This window comes from Chlorocebus sabaeus, chromosome 5, assembly GCF_047675955.1.
Source record: "Chlorocebus sabaeus isolate Y175 chromosome 5, mChlSab1.0.hap1, whole genome shotgun sequence".
NCBI lineage: Eukaryota > Metazoa > Chordata > Mammalia > Primates > Cercopithecidae > Chlorocebus > Chlorocebus sabaeus.
Window position 1 is genome coordinate 54,232,039 of NC_132908.1, and position 16,671 is coordinate 54,248,709.

The following is a 16,671-nucleotide window of genomic DNA, read 5'->3' on the forward strand; positions in this document are numbered from 1 at the left end:
GCTACAAAATAACATTCTTTTCTTTTTAAACATTTAATTTTTTTTTTTTTTTTTTTGAGACGGAGTCTCGCTCTGTCGCCCAGGCTGGAGTGCAGTGGCGCAATCTCGGCTCACTGCAAGCTCCGCCTCCCGGGTTCACGCCATTCTCCTACCTCAGCCTCCCGAGTAGCTGGGACTACAGGCGCCCGCCACTGCGCCCGGCTAATTTTTTTCTATTTTTTAGTAGAGACGGGGTTTCACCATGGTCTCGATCTCCTGACCTTGTGATCCGCCCGCCTCGGCCTCCCAAAGTGCTGGGATTACAGGCGTGAGCCACCGCGCCTGGCCCTTTTTAAACATTTAAAAAAATCGGGTAGCCCCCTGGACTAGAATAGGCTTAGAAGGACTCACCAGAATAACGTTCTTTATTAAGAAGGGCCGCTTTTCCCAGATAGGAGAGAGGAGCAATTCAGAAACCAATTTAACACAACCTTTGCTTTCCAGTTGTGTTCTTTTACAAATGAGAAAACTGAAGCCTGTCAGGTAACATTTTAAGGCCATGCAGAATGTCACCTAGGAGCTGGGACTGTTTTTCTTACAGGAAACCCACAGTTACTCTGCCACCTCAATGACAAAGATCTCAATCTAGACAATGCAGGACTTGGCTGGGCATGGTGGCTTATGCCTATAATCCTGGCACTTTGGGAGGCTGAGATGGGAGGACCACTTGAGGTCAGGAGTTTAAGACCAGCCTGGGCAACACAGTGAGGCCCTGTCTCTACGAAAAAATGTTTTGAAAAATTAGACGGTGCCGAGCGTGGTGGCTCATGCCTGTAATCCCAGCACTTTGGGAGGCCAAGGTGGGTGGATCACTTGAGGTCAGGAGTTCAAGGCCAGCCTGGCCAACATGGTGAAACCCCATCTCTACTAAAAGTACAAAAAATTAGCTGGGCGTGGTGATGTGTGCCTGTAATCCCAGTTACTAGGGAGACTGAGGGAGGAGAATAGCTCGAATCCAGGAGGCAGCAGTTGCAGTGAGTTGAGATCACGCCACTGCACTCCAGCCTGGGCAACAGAGCAAGACTCCGCCTCAAAAAAAAAAAAAAAAAATTAGTCGGGTGTAGTTGTGCATGCCTGTGGTCCCAACTACTTGTGAGGCTAATGCGAGAATTGCTTGAGCCCAGGAGTTCAAGGTTACGGTAAGCTATGATGGCACCACTGTACTCCAGCCTGGGTAACAGAGCAAGACCCTGTCTGAAAAAAAAAAGAAAGAAAGAAGAAAAAGAAGGAGAAAGAAAGAAAATGCAAGACTTGAAGACTAAAGAAAAAGTTAAGAACTCTACTCCAGCCCTTCCGTTCTTCCCTGAAATGTTTCCGGCCTTATTTAATCACTACAACCTGAGGTATAGGCATTGTCCCCATTTTACTGATGAGGAAAGCCAAATGACTTGGCAAGGCTGCAGGTTGCTTAAGGCAGAAAATGTGAAACTAAACATGAATCAAAAGAGAATATACTAAAATGTTAACCTGAGCTCACTGCAGAGTAAGTTCATACTTTGTTGCCATAGGCTGACAAGCATACTACCTTCTAGGGTTTTGCCTTAGATGTACTAATACCTCATTTGCCCAGACACCTCAAGTAAATGTGAAGAGAACACACAGTTCCAAGTATAGGAAACCAGGAGTAAGCAAACAATACCACTGAGGAGTTAGAAGAGATATCAAACGGCCCGCACACAAAGTTCAGATCAATGCATTTGCTTGTTTGTGCAAGAAGCTCTAAGAAGGGAAAAGGAAGCTGCCAAAGATAAGCAATGTTAAAACATGGAGATGGAAAAAAGTAAAATGAAAGCCAACAATGGCTACAGAGATACAGCAAGGCGATAAAAGAGGCAGGAGCAAATACTTGCAATATCACAAAAGCAAATTTCCTTAAAATACTAAGAGTTCTTCCAAATCTGTTAAAAAAACAACCAACAACCAAATAGAAAAGTGAACAGAAAACATGAACAACTCAAAGAAAAAGAAACAGATGAATTTTAAACATAAGGGGATAAACAATGTATTAGGAGGGAATGTGTTGGGAACAGCAAACTTCGTATGCTGTTCAGGGGGTACAGAGAAATTTGGCAAGGTTCTTTGAACTTAAATGATGTTCATAAAAGAACATTCATTGCAGCACTGTTTACAGTAGCAAAAGAGTACAGACAACCAAAATGTCCATCAGATGACTAGTTAAGTAATGGACTACTATTCAACCACTAAGATGAATAAAGTAGCTGGGCATAATGGCTCATGTCTGTAATCTAAGCACTTTGGGAGACCAAGGCAGAAGGATCACTTGAGCCACCCAGGAGTTTGAGAACAGCCTGGCCAACACAGGGAAACTCTGTCTCTACAAAAAATTTTAAAAATTAGCCAGGTGTGGTGGTGCACACTTGTAGTCCCAGCTACTCAGGAGGCTGAGGTAGGAGGATCACTTGAACTGGGGAAATTGAGGCTGTAGTGAGCCATGATCACACCACAGAACTCCAAACTGGGTGACAGAGCAAGAACGAAGAAGAAGAAGAAGGAGAAGGAGAGGAAGAAGAAGGAGAAGGAGAAGGAGAGGAAGGAGAAGAAGGAGAAGGAGAAGGAGAGGAAGAAGGAGAGGAAGAAGAAGGAGACGAAGAAGGAGAGGAAGAACAAGAGGAAGAGGAAGAAGAGGAAGAGGAAGAAGAAGAAGAAGAAGAAGAAGAAGAAGAAGAAGAAGAAAGCATCTCTGTGTGTACTGTTATTGAATGATCCCCAAGATATTGTGCTAAATGAAAAAGGCAAGGAGCAGGACAGTGTGTGAAAGTTATAATTTGGGGCAAAGTGGTCATGCCCATGTATACGCATGTCAGTGTCTGAGAACAATAAAAAAAAACTGGTAGCAGTGGCTGCTCAGGGGAAATGAACTTAGTGGTTGGAAAACGGGGGAGACTTACTTTTTACTCCACATTCTTTTGTCCCTTTTGAATTTTTTCTTTTCTTTCTTTTTTCTTTTTTTTTTTTTTAGAACATAAGTCTCACTATGCTGCCCAGGTTAAACTCCTGGGCTCAAGCGATTTTCCCGCCTCAGCTTCCCAGAGAGCTGGGATTACAGGCATGAGCCACCTAGCCTGGCCTAAATGTTTTATTATGTGCATATATAACCAATTCAGACAATTTTTCAAAATGCAGCCGTGCTTGGGTAGACAATTTTTTAAAAAAGCAAACACAAAAAATTCAAAGAACATCCTGAGCACTTAAACTAGGGAGGAACAGTCCCGTTTATCTCTGTAACCCCAAGAGCATCTCAGTATTAAAGCTAAGAAGGATGCAGAAGATAAGAGGGGTTGCTTGTTTGTATTCTCCACTAACTGTAAGCCCCTTGAAGGCAAGCACTCTTTTATCACCATTCCACCCCCAGGCCATATAGCACAAGGCCTGGCTCAGAGCAGGCTTGCATCCACAAGGGTCAGAAATCAGAATGCAAGAAACTGTGTCAGACAGTTTACAGTTTCATTGCAAATGGCTAATTTGGGAGGAACGGGTATAAAAATGTGATGCTCTTTTAACATTTGGAACATAACATCAAACTATACCATTCATGACTTAAACATACATTGCAGTACTTATGTATACCATATAGAATGATACTTTCAGCATTCTGTTAGAAAAATTTGGTTGTTTAAAAAAAAACAAACCGGCCAGGCATGGTGGCTCACGCCTGTAATCTCAACACTTTGGGAGGCTGGGGCAGGTGGATTACCTGAGGTCAGGGGTTCGAGACCAGCCTGGCCAACATGGGGAAACCTTGTCTCTACTAAAAATACAAAAATTAACCAGGCGTGGTGGCACACGCCTGTAATCCCAGCTACTTGGGTGGCTGAAGCAGGAGAATCACTTGAGCCTGGGAGGTGAAGGTTGCAACGAGCCGGGATTGCGCCACTGCACTCCAGCCTGGGGGACAGAGCGAGACTGTCTCAAAATAAAAAAAACAAACCAACAAACAAACAAAAAAAACCTTATAAGGGTATACAGATCAGTTACCTAGAAAACTAATTTATGTGAAATTGTTGAATGAGGTACTTCATTTTATCAAGTATAGACACTCCTGCTTAATGATGGGAATATGGCCTGAGAAATACATCATTAGACAATTTCATCATTGTGAACATCATAGTTATACAACCTAGATGGTACAGCCTACTACACATGTAGGCCATATGGTATATAGCCTATTGCTCCTAGGCTACAAACCTGTACAGCATGTTACTGTATGAATACTGTAGGCAGCTGTAATACAATGGTCAGTATTTGTGTATCTAAACGTAGCTAAGCATAGAAAAAGGCACAGTAAAAATACGATATTATGATCTTATGGGACCACCATCATATATGCACCCATCATTGACAAAAATGTCGTTATGTAGCACATGACCATATTTCAAGGGTGAATGGAATTTAAAGGTCTATTTTATATAGAAAAGAAGGATGAAAGTCAGAGTGCCTGTGGGGGTAGAGAACTGGCCTAACGGAAGGACTGAAGTTAGCTACAGAAATATAATCAAGGAATCTGAACCACTGTGGCATCAGAAGAGTTTAAGTAAAAAAACCAAATACCCCAATTATCTAGGAGGTTTCAAGAAAGAAAAGAGACTGCAAATCTGACAAATTTCATTCCAAAAGCAGTTAACTGTCCAAAGAGAACAAAATGGTGCCCTCTGATCTCACCCATTTGGTGAAGTTTCCTGCCAGCTTCTGCATTTGCAGGACCACATTGTCATACTAAATTAACACAGAAAATTACTAATAGAGAATGTTCTTAGTATTCAGACAGATGCGTGACTTGGGAGTAGATGGGGCCAACTTGTGCATTCACTGGCTCTGCTCAGTGCTTAAGTTCAGAGTCTTCACTGGGGAAAGGCTGAATCTCTATCAGAGTCATAGGGGCCCAAGGAGGAAATCCTCCCACTGCTAAGGACAGGGCTGAAGCAAGCTTCAGGGAGCATTCTTCTTGTGGGGCCTTAATTCCTAGCAAAGGAGGACACTTCCTGCCTAGTTTCTGTTGCAAGAATACAGGAGTAGGAAGAAGGGATTTGGAATGACAAAAAGATGGCTCTAAAACACAATTGTCTGCCTGAGATAGTTCAAAGAAGCTACACAATTTTCCTTTCCATTGATTCATTTGTATAGTTCCTACCAGGAAATAAGTACCATATAGTGAGCAAATAGCTTACTTGTGGAAATACATTTAAGATTCCTATGCCAAGCGCATTTAACCCCAGGAGGCTCATGTGGGAGGATCGCCTGAGCCTGGGAGTTTGTGGCTGTAGTGTGCCATGATTGCATCCATGAATAGTCACTGCACTACAGCCTAAGCAACAAAGTGAGATCCTATCTCTGAAAAAAATTAATTAAAAGAAAAATATTCCTATGAAGTTTTGTGTGTATGTGTGTGTATATACATATACAGTATAGATTTATCCTATTTAAGCAAGTTTCCTGCTTATTAAAAAGATGTCAGTGAAAAATTCCAAAAATGCTGAAGGTAGTATAAATTGGGATAACTTAACTGAAGGGCAATTTGAGAATATTTACCTAAATTACAAATGTATATCCTCTCTGACCTATCATGTCTACTTCAAAGTATTTAACTTGATAGATCTGTGCATGTGAAAAATTATGCACGTGTAGGATTATTACTGAAACACCAGAACAGGGGAAGAATGGAAACAATCTAAGTGTTCATCAATTAAAAAGTGGGATAAATGATATACCCATACAATATACAATACTACACAGCCTTAAAAAGCAACAAGGAAGTGCTCTATGTCCAATTATGCAATGATTCCCAACATATAATAACTGCTGAATTAAGCAATGAACAGAGTAGGTTAGATTACAATACTACTAATAATGAAAGTATAAAAACAATATATAATGTATTCCTGCTGAAAAAAACCAACTTGATCAAGCTTCCAGATCAAATTACCATTTTACAGGAAACACAAGGTAGCAGGAAACAGCATGGGGATGCCATCAGTAAAATGTAGAGCCAGAGAAATGTTAAAGAACAAGGACCCAGTTTCTCCACAAATAAAATGCAAAGAAAACAAAATATAAACTTAGAAAGGAAGAACTTAGAGATTAAATTCAAATTAAAAGGTGTATTAGCCTATCGCTAAGATGGCAACATTGCCAAATTAATCTACAGATTCCAGCAATTCCTGTATCAAAATCTTAGCTGCCTTTTCTGCAGAAACTGACAAGCTGATCCCAAAATTCATACGGAAATTCTACAGACTCCAAATAGCCAAAACAATCTTGAAAAACAGGAGCCAAGTTGGAAGACTCACACTTCCCAATTTTAAAACTTACTCCAAAGCTATAGTGATCAAGACTGTGTGGTAATGGCATACAGATAGACACATATAGCTCAGTGGAAGAAGACAGTCCAGAAATAAATCCACACATTTATGGTCAACTGATTTTTTAAAAATATAAACCACTGAGTTGTATCCTTTTAAAGGGTGAATTTTATGGTATGTGAATTATACTTCAATACTTTTTTTAAAAAAAGCCATAGTAGCCAAATTTAATGTCTGGTCCTTGTTAAGATCATAATTTTTTTTTTTTTTTTTTTTGAGACGGAGTCTCGCTCTGTTAACAGCCCAGGGTGGAGTGCAGTGGCGTGATCTCCGCTCACTGCAAGCTCCGCCTCCCGGGTTCACGCAATTTTCCTGCCTCAGCATCCCAGGTAGCTGGGACTACAGGCATCCATCACCGCGCCCGGCTAATTTTTTGTATTTTTAGTAGAGATGGGGTTTCACTGTGTTAGCCAGGATGTCTCGATCTCCTGACCTTGTGATCTGCCCGCCTCGGCCTCCCAAAGTGCTGGGATTACAGGCGTGAGCCACCGCACCTGGCCAAGATCATAATTTAAAAAAAAAAATTTTTTTTTTGAGACAATTGGAGAAAATACTAACTTAATATTTGATAATATTTGGTAATTATTGTGATTTTTTTTTTTTTTTTTTTTTTTTGAGACGGAGTCTCGCTCTCGTTGCCCAGTTTGGTGAGCAACGGTGCAATCTCGGCTCGATGCAATGGCTCACGGCAACCTCCACCTCCCGGGTTCAAGCGATTCTCCCGCCTCAGTCTCCCAAGTAGCTGGGATTACAGACATGCACCAGCAGCCCGACTAATTTTGTATTTTTAGTAGAGGCAGGGTTTCTCCATGTTGGTCAGGCTGGTTGCGAACTCCCGACCTCAGGTGATCTGCCCTCCTCAGTCTCCCAAAGTGCTGGGATTATAGGCATGAGCCACTGCGCCTGGCCTGTGATTATTAATATAATGGTATTGCAATTGTTAAAACAAAGAAACAAAATAAGAACTTGTATTTGCTAGAGACACATATTAAGAATTATGAATGAAATGATAATGTCTGGAATTGTCACAAAATATTACAGTTGAGAGATATAAATGAAATAAAATTGGCTATGTGTTAAAAACTGCTGACTGGGTGTGGTGGCTCACACCCGTAATTCCAGCACTTTGGGAGGCTTAGGCAGGTGGATCACTTGAGGCCAGGAGTTACACCAGCCTGGCCAACATAGTGAAACCCCATCTCTACCAAAAATACAAAAATTAGCTGGGTGTGGTGGCACATGCCTATAGTCCTAGCTACTTGGGTGGTTCAGGCATGAAAATTGCTTAAACTAGGAAGGCAGAGGCTGCAGTGAGCCAAGATAACCCCACTACACTCTAGCCTAGGTGACAGAGCAAGACTATCTCAAAAAAAAAAAAAAAAAAAAAAAAAAAAATTGTTGAAGCTCTTCCCTGTAGGATAGCTTACAAACAAACAAACAAAAAAAATCACTGAAGCTTGGTAATGGGGGTTTATTATACTTATCCCAACTTCTGAATGTTGCTTAAATTATCCATAATAAAGCATTTAAAAAATACATATTTACAATTGCTTGCACATGTATAGAACAGCTCTTGATAGATACATAAGAAATATGGCTGGGCTTGGTGGCTCACTCCTGTAATCCCAGCACTTTGGGAGGCTGAGGCAGGCAGATTACTTGAGCTCAGGAGTGCAAGACCAGCCTGGCCAACATGGTGAAATCCCATCTCTACTAAAAATACAAAAATTAGCCAGATGTGGCGCACGCCGGTAATCCCAAATACTTGGGAGGTTGAGGCAGGAGAATTACTTGAGCCCAGGAGGTGGAGGTTGCAGTGAGCTGAGATTGGGTCACTGCACTCCAGCCTGGGCGACAGAATGGGACTCTGTCTCAAAAAAAAAAAAAGTATAATTCTCTTTCCCTCTAAGGAGAACTAGATGGAAGAGGACATGGTAATGGCAGACTTTTTTTTTCCCCACACTCTTTTTTTTAAAAGTAGGTTCTAGAGCAAAAGGATAACAGCAACAGACCACCACCACTGGTGCTTAGTAGATGCATATAAAAAGCATCATTTTTTTTGAGACAAATTAATGTAAAGCCCTGCTGATTGATGGAATTTAGTTCAGAGTCTCAATCCCACATGGAGTAAGAATAAAACTGAAAACACACTCTTGAATTTCTCACCCCTAATCCAGCCCCAGTAACATTCACCTTCACTTACAAGTTCTTGCCAGTTAATACAGAGGCAGATTTCATCACATAAAGGTAAAAACCAAAGAAGTATACTCCTGGAGACTGTATTAAGCTTCTAGGCTCAATCCAATCCAACAGTGAGCAGGAGCCAGGTATTTACCTCCTATTGGTAGCAAGCCAGGTGAAATCAAGAAACTTGATATTTGGGGGAAACAGAAAAAAACCTTTTGTGAGCAGAGGTGGTATGACCAGAGCCTGGTAAGCATTCCTGGGAGAGTACTATTTTCATTGATCAGTTTCACTGGTTTCTAATATGATAACTTTTGCAGGTATAAAATCCTGCCTGGTATAAAATCCCGCCTGGCATAAAAAAGTTGGGTAAATTAAGTGTAGGTAGGCTTGCTTGAAGACGGAAATGGCATTGATTTGCAGATGCAATGCATTACAGCCCTTTACTGTGGTTCATGTGTATTCTGAGTACAAGGAAGTAATGAAGGCTGCCACCCACCTTGATTCTTGTCATCTGGCTCAGGGTCCGGTTTCAGTCTTTTCACACTGTGGCCACTCTCTGAGCTGTAACAAAACACATGGTGATTTGAGCCATGTCCAATCTTGCAGATCAAAGCTCAGGGAATCAGGAACACCAATAACTATTTATATGTGTCTTAGGCAGTCTCAAGAGGCTGGGATGATAAAAATGAATGAAAAGTATTCATTTCAGATTCTTAATCTCCTTCCAATTGCATCATTAGTCATAAAGACAATTTAAACTCCTGACAAATCCAGGGAATAAAGCACTGTATCTTCAAACATCACTTCAACTTCAGATTCTTGGCCACCTTTATCACTCAAATTGGTTAGAACTATAGATGGATTTCAAGAATATTTAGACATGTTCATAAATGACAAACATTTAGTAATTACAGATTGAAGGAAACATCTTTAGTGACAAGCTAGAGATTCTGAGAGTCACCCAGAAGACTTTCACTAAAAGAACGTATAAGGAATGTATTTCAATGAAGAAAGAAATGATCCCAGAAGGAAGGAATTCCAGAAGGAAGAGGTGGGGAACAAAGAAACTGGCAAAAGGAAATATAAGTCTAAACAAATACTGTCTGTATCAAAAAATAACATCTAGTTTGTGGTGTTCAACATGACCATACTGAAGTCACCTCTAAGACTGGGACATTACTGTGTGTATGTACTACCTGGTATTTTCTTGCAGGAAGTGCAGAGCAGGTTCCATTTAAGAGTTACGTGGGAAGCCCAGGAGCAGTGGCTCACACCTGTATAATCCCATTACTTTGGGAGGCCAAGGCAGACGGATCACCTGAGGTCAGGAGTTTGACACCAGCCTGGTCAACATGGTGAAACCCCGTCTCTACTAAAAATACAAAATTAGCCAGGCGTGGTGGTGTGTGCTTGTAATCCCAGCTACCTGGGAGGCTGAGGCAGGAGAATCGCTTGAACCCAGGAGGCAGAGGTGAGCCAAAATCGTACCATTGCACTCCAGTCTGGGCGACAAAAGCGAAACCCCAGCTCAAAAAAAAAGAAAAGAAAAACAAAAAGAATCAGTGTATACAAAACCACAATGCAATTAAGTTGGAAATCAATGACAAAAGAGAAACGTATTTTGTAGCCTCTAAGACACTGTTATATCATCATAAGGTGTTAAAATGTGTGTGTGGCGAGGGGGAAGGCTTATCTTCCCCCTTACTGAAATATGGTTGTTACCTCAATATGGAGATTTAAAAAATACATTTCTAAATAATTCCTGAGTCAAAGAAGAAATCATAACGGATATTTTAAAATACTTAGAAGGAAATATAAAACTTATATACAATCAAAGAAGGAAATATAAAACTTACATACAGTGAAAGCTAAGGAAAATTTATAGCTTCAGAAGCCTATAACTAAAAAGGCTGCACATTCATGAACTAGGTATCTGACAGTTTTTTCTAACAATAAATAAAAGAATAAACTAGAAGAGAGTAAAGAATATTCCTTTGAAGAAAGTAAGAAATTGCTGCTTGTTTTGTTCTTACGCTTCATGACATATACATGCCAATGGCTTCCAGACCTTCACCAGGCAGCAGAATCACTCATGGAACTTTGAAAACTACGACTCCCAGACTTCACTTCAAACTTACTGAACCAGAATTAGTGCGAGGCCTACAAATATAAATTATTAACAAACTCCCAGGTAATTCCAATAAACTCAGGGTCGGCCTACAAATATAAATTATTAACAAACTCCCAGGTGATTCCAATAAACTCAGGGTTGGCCAGATTAGGAACTCCTGCCCCAGGAGACTAATTCATCACCTTGCTACACAAAGCAACATTAAATGATGTTGTTTCAAAACCCAAAAGGGGTTATATGCAGGTCACCAAATAAGCTACAGAGCCTTTTCCAAAGGTGATCTAAGGACAAAGGGAGACAGCTACAACACCTATTCTGCGACCACCAAGAGCAGTCTCAAGGGATAACAAATTGATCACCTGGAGAGCCCTCCCTTGGCATATTCCAGTAAAATTGACCCAGGTCCAAATCCTGCGAGTCCCTGGTCTTGCAGGAAAGCTTATGTGAGAATTTGAAAGGAATAATTCATGGTTTGGGTAGCGAGCCCTTCTCAGGATAACTCCTCCCCTCTGCTGCTATACCAGCATGACATTTTTACATGTAGGCAGTGTTCCTAAGAACATCTGCAGCAGATGGGTGGTGTGCCAAACCACAAGACTGCATCAATACATTCCCTTCAAAACATATGGCTGGTTGCCAATATATCATATTGATTTTCCTAACAGACTGCACTTAAACTTATCATTTCGCCCAGTCTGTTGGGTCAAATCGAAATGACCAGATTCAATCACTCTGATGCCATTTCAGGATTTGGAAAGGGAGGAGCAAACGTAGCAAAGCTTATCACAGCCTCAAGACAGTGCTATCACTTCCCCATCAATCCAACCTAGCCACAGCCAGGTCTGTAACCCTGTCAGGGCTGCCATGTTCTTTCAGGACAGGATGTCTTTGCAGCAGCTATTCCCTCTGCCTAGACTGTTCTCTCCCTTTTTGCTTGTCAAAGCACTAGTCGTCCTACCTAATCAGCATCTTTCCAATGGTTTCCCCAACCTCCCCAACATGGAGATGCACACAACCTCCAAGCAGCATTGTATGCTCCTTCTTCTTGCTCTCAGTACACCCTACATAGATCCTTTCACAAGACTCACTACCTCATTTGTCTAGACAGAAGCGCAAATATTGAACTCGAGCTCTCTATTTCTCTATGATCTTGCACAAAGAAGGGTCTCAACCTCTCAAACTCTTGGTCTTCTCATCTACAAAACAGGGATTATAATTGTACTTTCACAGGATTGTTGAAGAATACATGAGATCATGCACAGGAAGCACTTAACACAATGTCTGGTGTGGCAGATCCCCACTGAAGAGTAGCTAGTATTTATATTTGTTGAATAAATGGTCAGAGAGACGAGGGTTGAAGCCTATAGAAGGCCCCAAATCTGGAAAGGGAGAGAGGCATAGGTGAGCACACCAAGGGAACTTCACCAGGACTCACATGAAGTAAGCGTTGGCTCTGTCTTCCATTACAAGTGGTGTTTCAGAGTACATGGTCAAAGCAAAATCTAAGTTGTGTGAGTGCTGACTGACCTCTTATGCTTCACAGCTCCTGCCAACAGCTTTGCCTGGGAGAACTTGTTCTTGGTTTCTATGGGCTTCACACTCAGTTTCTTTTCCACTTCCTTCTTGTTCTCTTGAGAAATTCCAACCTTCTTGAGGTTATTGTGAGTTACCAGTTAAGGGTCAAACTAAGCAAAAGGAAGGACAACAAATATAACCCACTAGCCCTTCGGCTGTGCTATGTAATGTCTGGCCTACTTATTTAAATAAATGCCCCACCCTTCTTTATTCTGCCAGTCAAATCCAGCCGATTCAAAGATAAATGAAAGAGACCATGGAGGAAGACAGCATAGAAAGCCCAAAATAATACAGATAAGCAAACTTCTCCTCTGATTCTCAAGGAAAATCTGAGCATAGCCACAAAACCCACCATTACCAAGGACATGGCCAATACCATGCTTGATGGGGAAAACAAAGATCTTAAGAAATATAAAGAAAACACACACACAAAAATGTGGCTCCCCTGAAAACGTGCTTCCCCCTTCAAGGGTTAAATCAAATTTTGCAGAATGTTGTTATGACTATCAGTGGCATTTAATCTTAGACATTACTAAGACTAACTCCTGCTCCACTGGTGCAAGGAAGCATCGGAATCACCCCAAGGCTCATCAGACATGTCAAATCCCTCCCTGCCCCAAATCCACTGAATGAGGACCTCTAGAGGCCAGGGAGTTTGTTTTAAACACTCTCTGAAGGTGATTTTACACTTGATCTTAGTCAAAACACTGAGAAACGATCAAAGGTGATTTTAATGAGACATCCTGTGCATATATACAACAACTGAAAAGCGGTTTTTAAAAGCATGACCAGTTCACTTGTAACATCAGTTTTTCGTTCTTGATGCCAATCTCTGGCTCTCAACTTTTTTTTTTTTTTTGAAGTGAAGAAAGGCCCCAAATTTTTGTCGGGGAGGTCACTTTCACTTGTTCCCTCCACCAGCCCTCCCTCCTCTCCCTCCACTTCTCCCTCCATTTTATGCTCTCCCTCAAAATGTCTTAGACAACAGATGTCTGGCCTACTTATTTAAATAAATGCCCCACCCTTCTTTATTCTGCCAGTCAAATCCAGCTGATTCAAAGAAAAATGAAAGAACATGGAGGAAGACAACATAGAAAGCCCAAAATAATACAGATAAGCAACCTTTTCCTCTGATTCTCAATGAAAATCTGACACGGTGCAAGTCCTTATTTAAGATGCAGTAGTGCCTGGAACAATAGTGACATCTAGTGCCCAGGAAATCTAAAAAGCATGAATTATCAGCCCAAAGAGGTGGGTGGAAGTAGAGAATGTATGGTTAAGGTTATTTGTCTAGGCATCTTTGAACAATGGAGAAAACTGAGTTCCGGAAATCCTAAAATTCTAATTCTAATCACTCTCCAGGCAACTGACTCTGTTCTTATGGGCACAAGTTACCTTAAATATTTGCAGTATGCAACAGAAATTAGATATAATGCTCAGTACTATTATGAGTTTAATGAATTTAATGTTTTTAGGGTCATCATGGAAATAATGTTTTGTTTTGTTTTTTTTGAGACGGAGTCTCGCTCTGTCACCCAGGCTGGAGTGCAGTGGCGCGATCTTCACTCACTGCAATCTCCGCCTCCCGGGTTCACGCCATTCTCCTGCCTTAGCCTCCCAAGTAGCTGGGACTACAGGCGCCCGCCACCACACCCGGCTAATTTTCGTATTTTTAGTAGAGACGGGGTTTCACCGTGTTAGCCAGGATGGTCTCGATCTCCTGACCTCGTGATCCGCCCATCTTGGCCTCCCAAAGTGCTGGGATTACAGGCGTGAGCCACCGCGCCCGGCCAATAATCTTATTTTTGATCCGCAAAGTACAAGCAATTTTTCCTTCTTAAGCCCCTCTTCTCCCAAAATGCTTTAAAAACACAAACACACCTCAAAAATCTCAAGAAACTCATTAGATGCAGCATTCTCTTAAAATTGCACCGTTTTTAACATACGCAATACTGCTAAATACTGGTTTAACCTGAGAGGAAACAACAAGAGTTCTGTTATTTACATGGTTTAAACCACAGCTTATTTGTATTCAGAAGTATCCTATTATACAACATATCATATAGTAATCAAGCAAAGCCAGGAACAAGTTCCTAACTTAGAGCTTCTATAAACAAATGTCTAATCCTTCAATTCCTATCTCAACATGTCTCTGGCTACTTGCATGCTTGGGATTAGTGCATTAGATGTCAGTAAGTTGAAAGGCCTGCTTTTTTTCAGTTTTTCTAGACAGTCAGAACTTTCCAAGTTTCCAGTTAAAGCCCTTATCCCTGGAGCCTCATTGTACTGCAATGTTACCAGGACACAAAGGTTTCTTTTGTCTCACTGCTGCCCCGTTCATTCTTTCCTTTTAATTGAAAACCAAAGGGCATCTCACACTGAACAGCACTTCTCCCCAGATGCTGCTTTGGGGGACACTGTATGTCTTATTTGCTAGTCTGCCAACATAAAACAAAATATCATTCAAGTGAGAAGTGTAATGAATGTATTTCCTTGGACGAAAAAGCTTTGTGTCTGAAACAATGCAACATGGGTATCTGCCTATCTCTACAAACGAACACATATTATTCTGGGGTCATCAGGGTCAGGGAAGGGGGAGTTCAAAATAATCAGCCTCAATCCTACAGTTGAGATTGAGGTATAACTTTCCATAAACTTCTATCTCCATGTTGCACATGAATGCCAGTAACAGAACTGGGACTGGAAGCCAGGTCTTTTCTGGTACAGAACACCAGTTCTGATGTAAATCAATTCCCAGGGTATCTGTCCATTCCAGTCCATGTCTTCTCCCACATAATCCTTTTTTTTTTTTTTTTTTTTTAAGACGAAGTCTTGTTCTGTCCCCAGGCTGGAGTACAGTGGCGTGACCTTGGCCCACTGCAGTCTCCACCTCCCGGGTTCAAGCGATTCTCCTGCCTCAGCCTCCTGAGTAGTTGGGACTACAGGCACAAGCTACCATGCCTGGCTAATTTTTGTATTTTTAGCAGAGATGGGTTTTCACCATTTTGGCCAGGCTGGTCTCAAACTCTTGAACTCAAGTGATCCTCCTGCCTCGGCCTCCCAAAGTGCTGGAATTACAGGCGTGATCCACCGTGTCCGGGCCTCCCACATAACTCTTAAAATGGAAGCTGCTGCACCTTCTCTGCAAGAAAATACCAACTAGTACATATACACAGTCAAGTCGTCCATTTTGGAGGTGAAGCCTGTTGGATTACACCAGTGATGTTACTCAACATATAAGCCTGAAATATCCAAATAAGCTTCCTCACATGAAGACAAATGGTCCTATTAATATCTCTTATTAATCATTTATTAATTTATTCACATATTTACCAAGAATCTACTATATGCCAGGCACTGGGGAAATCAGAAGTGGCCAAAGTCAGATAGTCTTTTTCTTATGGAGCTCATTTATTTCACATTCTAGCAGGAAAGAGATAGACAAACCAGTAGGCAAATAAAGAAAGACAACTTTCAGATAGTGACAAATCTATAAAAAATGATATTACTGGCCAAGTGCAGTGGCTCACGCCTGTAATCCCAGCACTTTGGGATGCTGGAGTGGCCGGATCACCTGAAGTAAGGAGTTCGAGACCAGCCTGACCAATATGATGAAACCTCGTCTCTACTAAAAATATAAAAATTAGCTGGGCGTAGTGGCGTGCACCTGTAATCCCAGCTACTCGGGGGGCTGAGACAGGAGAATCACTCGAACCCGGGAGGCAGAGGTTGCAGTGAGCCAAGATCGTACCACTGCACTCCAGCCTGGGCAACAAGAGAGAAACTCCTTCTCAAAAAAAAAAATTGATATTACCGATAGCAATTTTAGGTGGAGTGCTTAGGGAAGGTCTCTAAAAGGGAGAGCTGAGCAGAGGGCTAAGCTGTGAAATGCGTCTTGCAAAATCTGAGGGCAGAACATTTTGGGCTGAGGAAACAGCAAGTCTGAGGCCTTGAGATGGACTCAGAAAGCATGGTGAGAGAGAACATAAAGAAGGGCAGCAGGCTGCAGTACAGTCAACATGAGAAAGAGTGGCTTCAAGATGCAACAAGGAGGTGGGTTGGCCTAAATAATGTAGAGCCTTCAATGGCCTGATACAGAATAAGACTTTAGTCTAAATATAAGGGGAAGCCACTAGAGTGTTTCAAATAGAAAAGTGACATGATGCCATGTATGGTTTTTAAAGTTCCCTTTCTTGTCTAAGGAATAGATTATTGAGGATGAGAGCAGAAACAAACCAATTAGATGGTCACAGGAGTCCAGAAGAAAGTCTACTAGTACTACAGTAGCAGTAGATACCTAGAATTCAAGAGATTTGGAGTATATTTTGGAAGCAGTTCTTGGCCCAGGCACCTGGAGGCATA

General features: G+C 41.5%; 1 protein-coding gene across 7 annotated transcripts in view; it reads right to left on the reverse strand.

The window, feature by feature from the left end:
* The window catches only part of PSME3IP1 (proteasome activator subunit 3 interacting protein 1), a 32,532-nt gene that overhangs the window by 1,462 nt on the left and 14,399 nt on the right, over nt 1-16,671 (reverse strand). For all 7 annotated transcript variants that reach the window (XM_007993425.3, XM_007993420.3, XM_007993419.3 and 4 more), the window contains 2 exons: nt 12,262-12,395; nt 9,100-9,164 (listed from right to left, as the gene is read on the reverse strand). In XM_007993425.3, the coding sequence (XP_007991616.1) occupies nt 9,100-9,164; nt 12,262-12,395 (199 nt within the window). The remainder of the gene's footprint in view (nt 1-9,099; nt 9,165-12,261; nt 12,396-16,671) is intronic.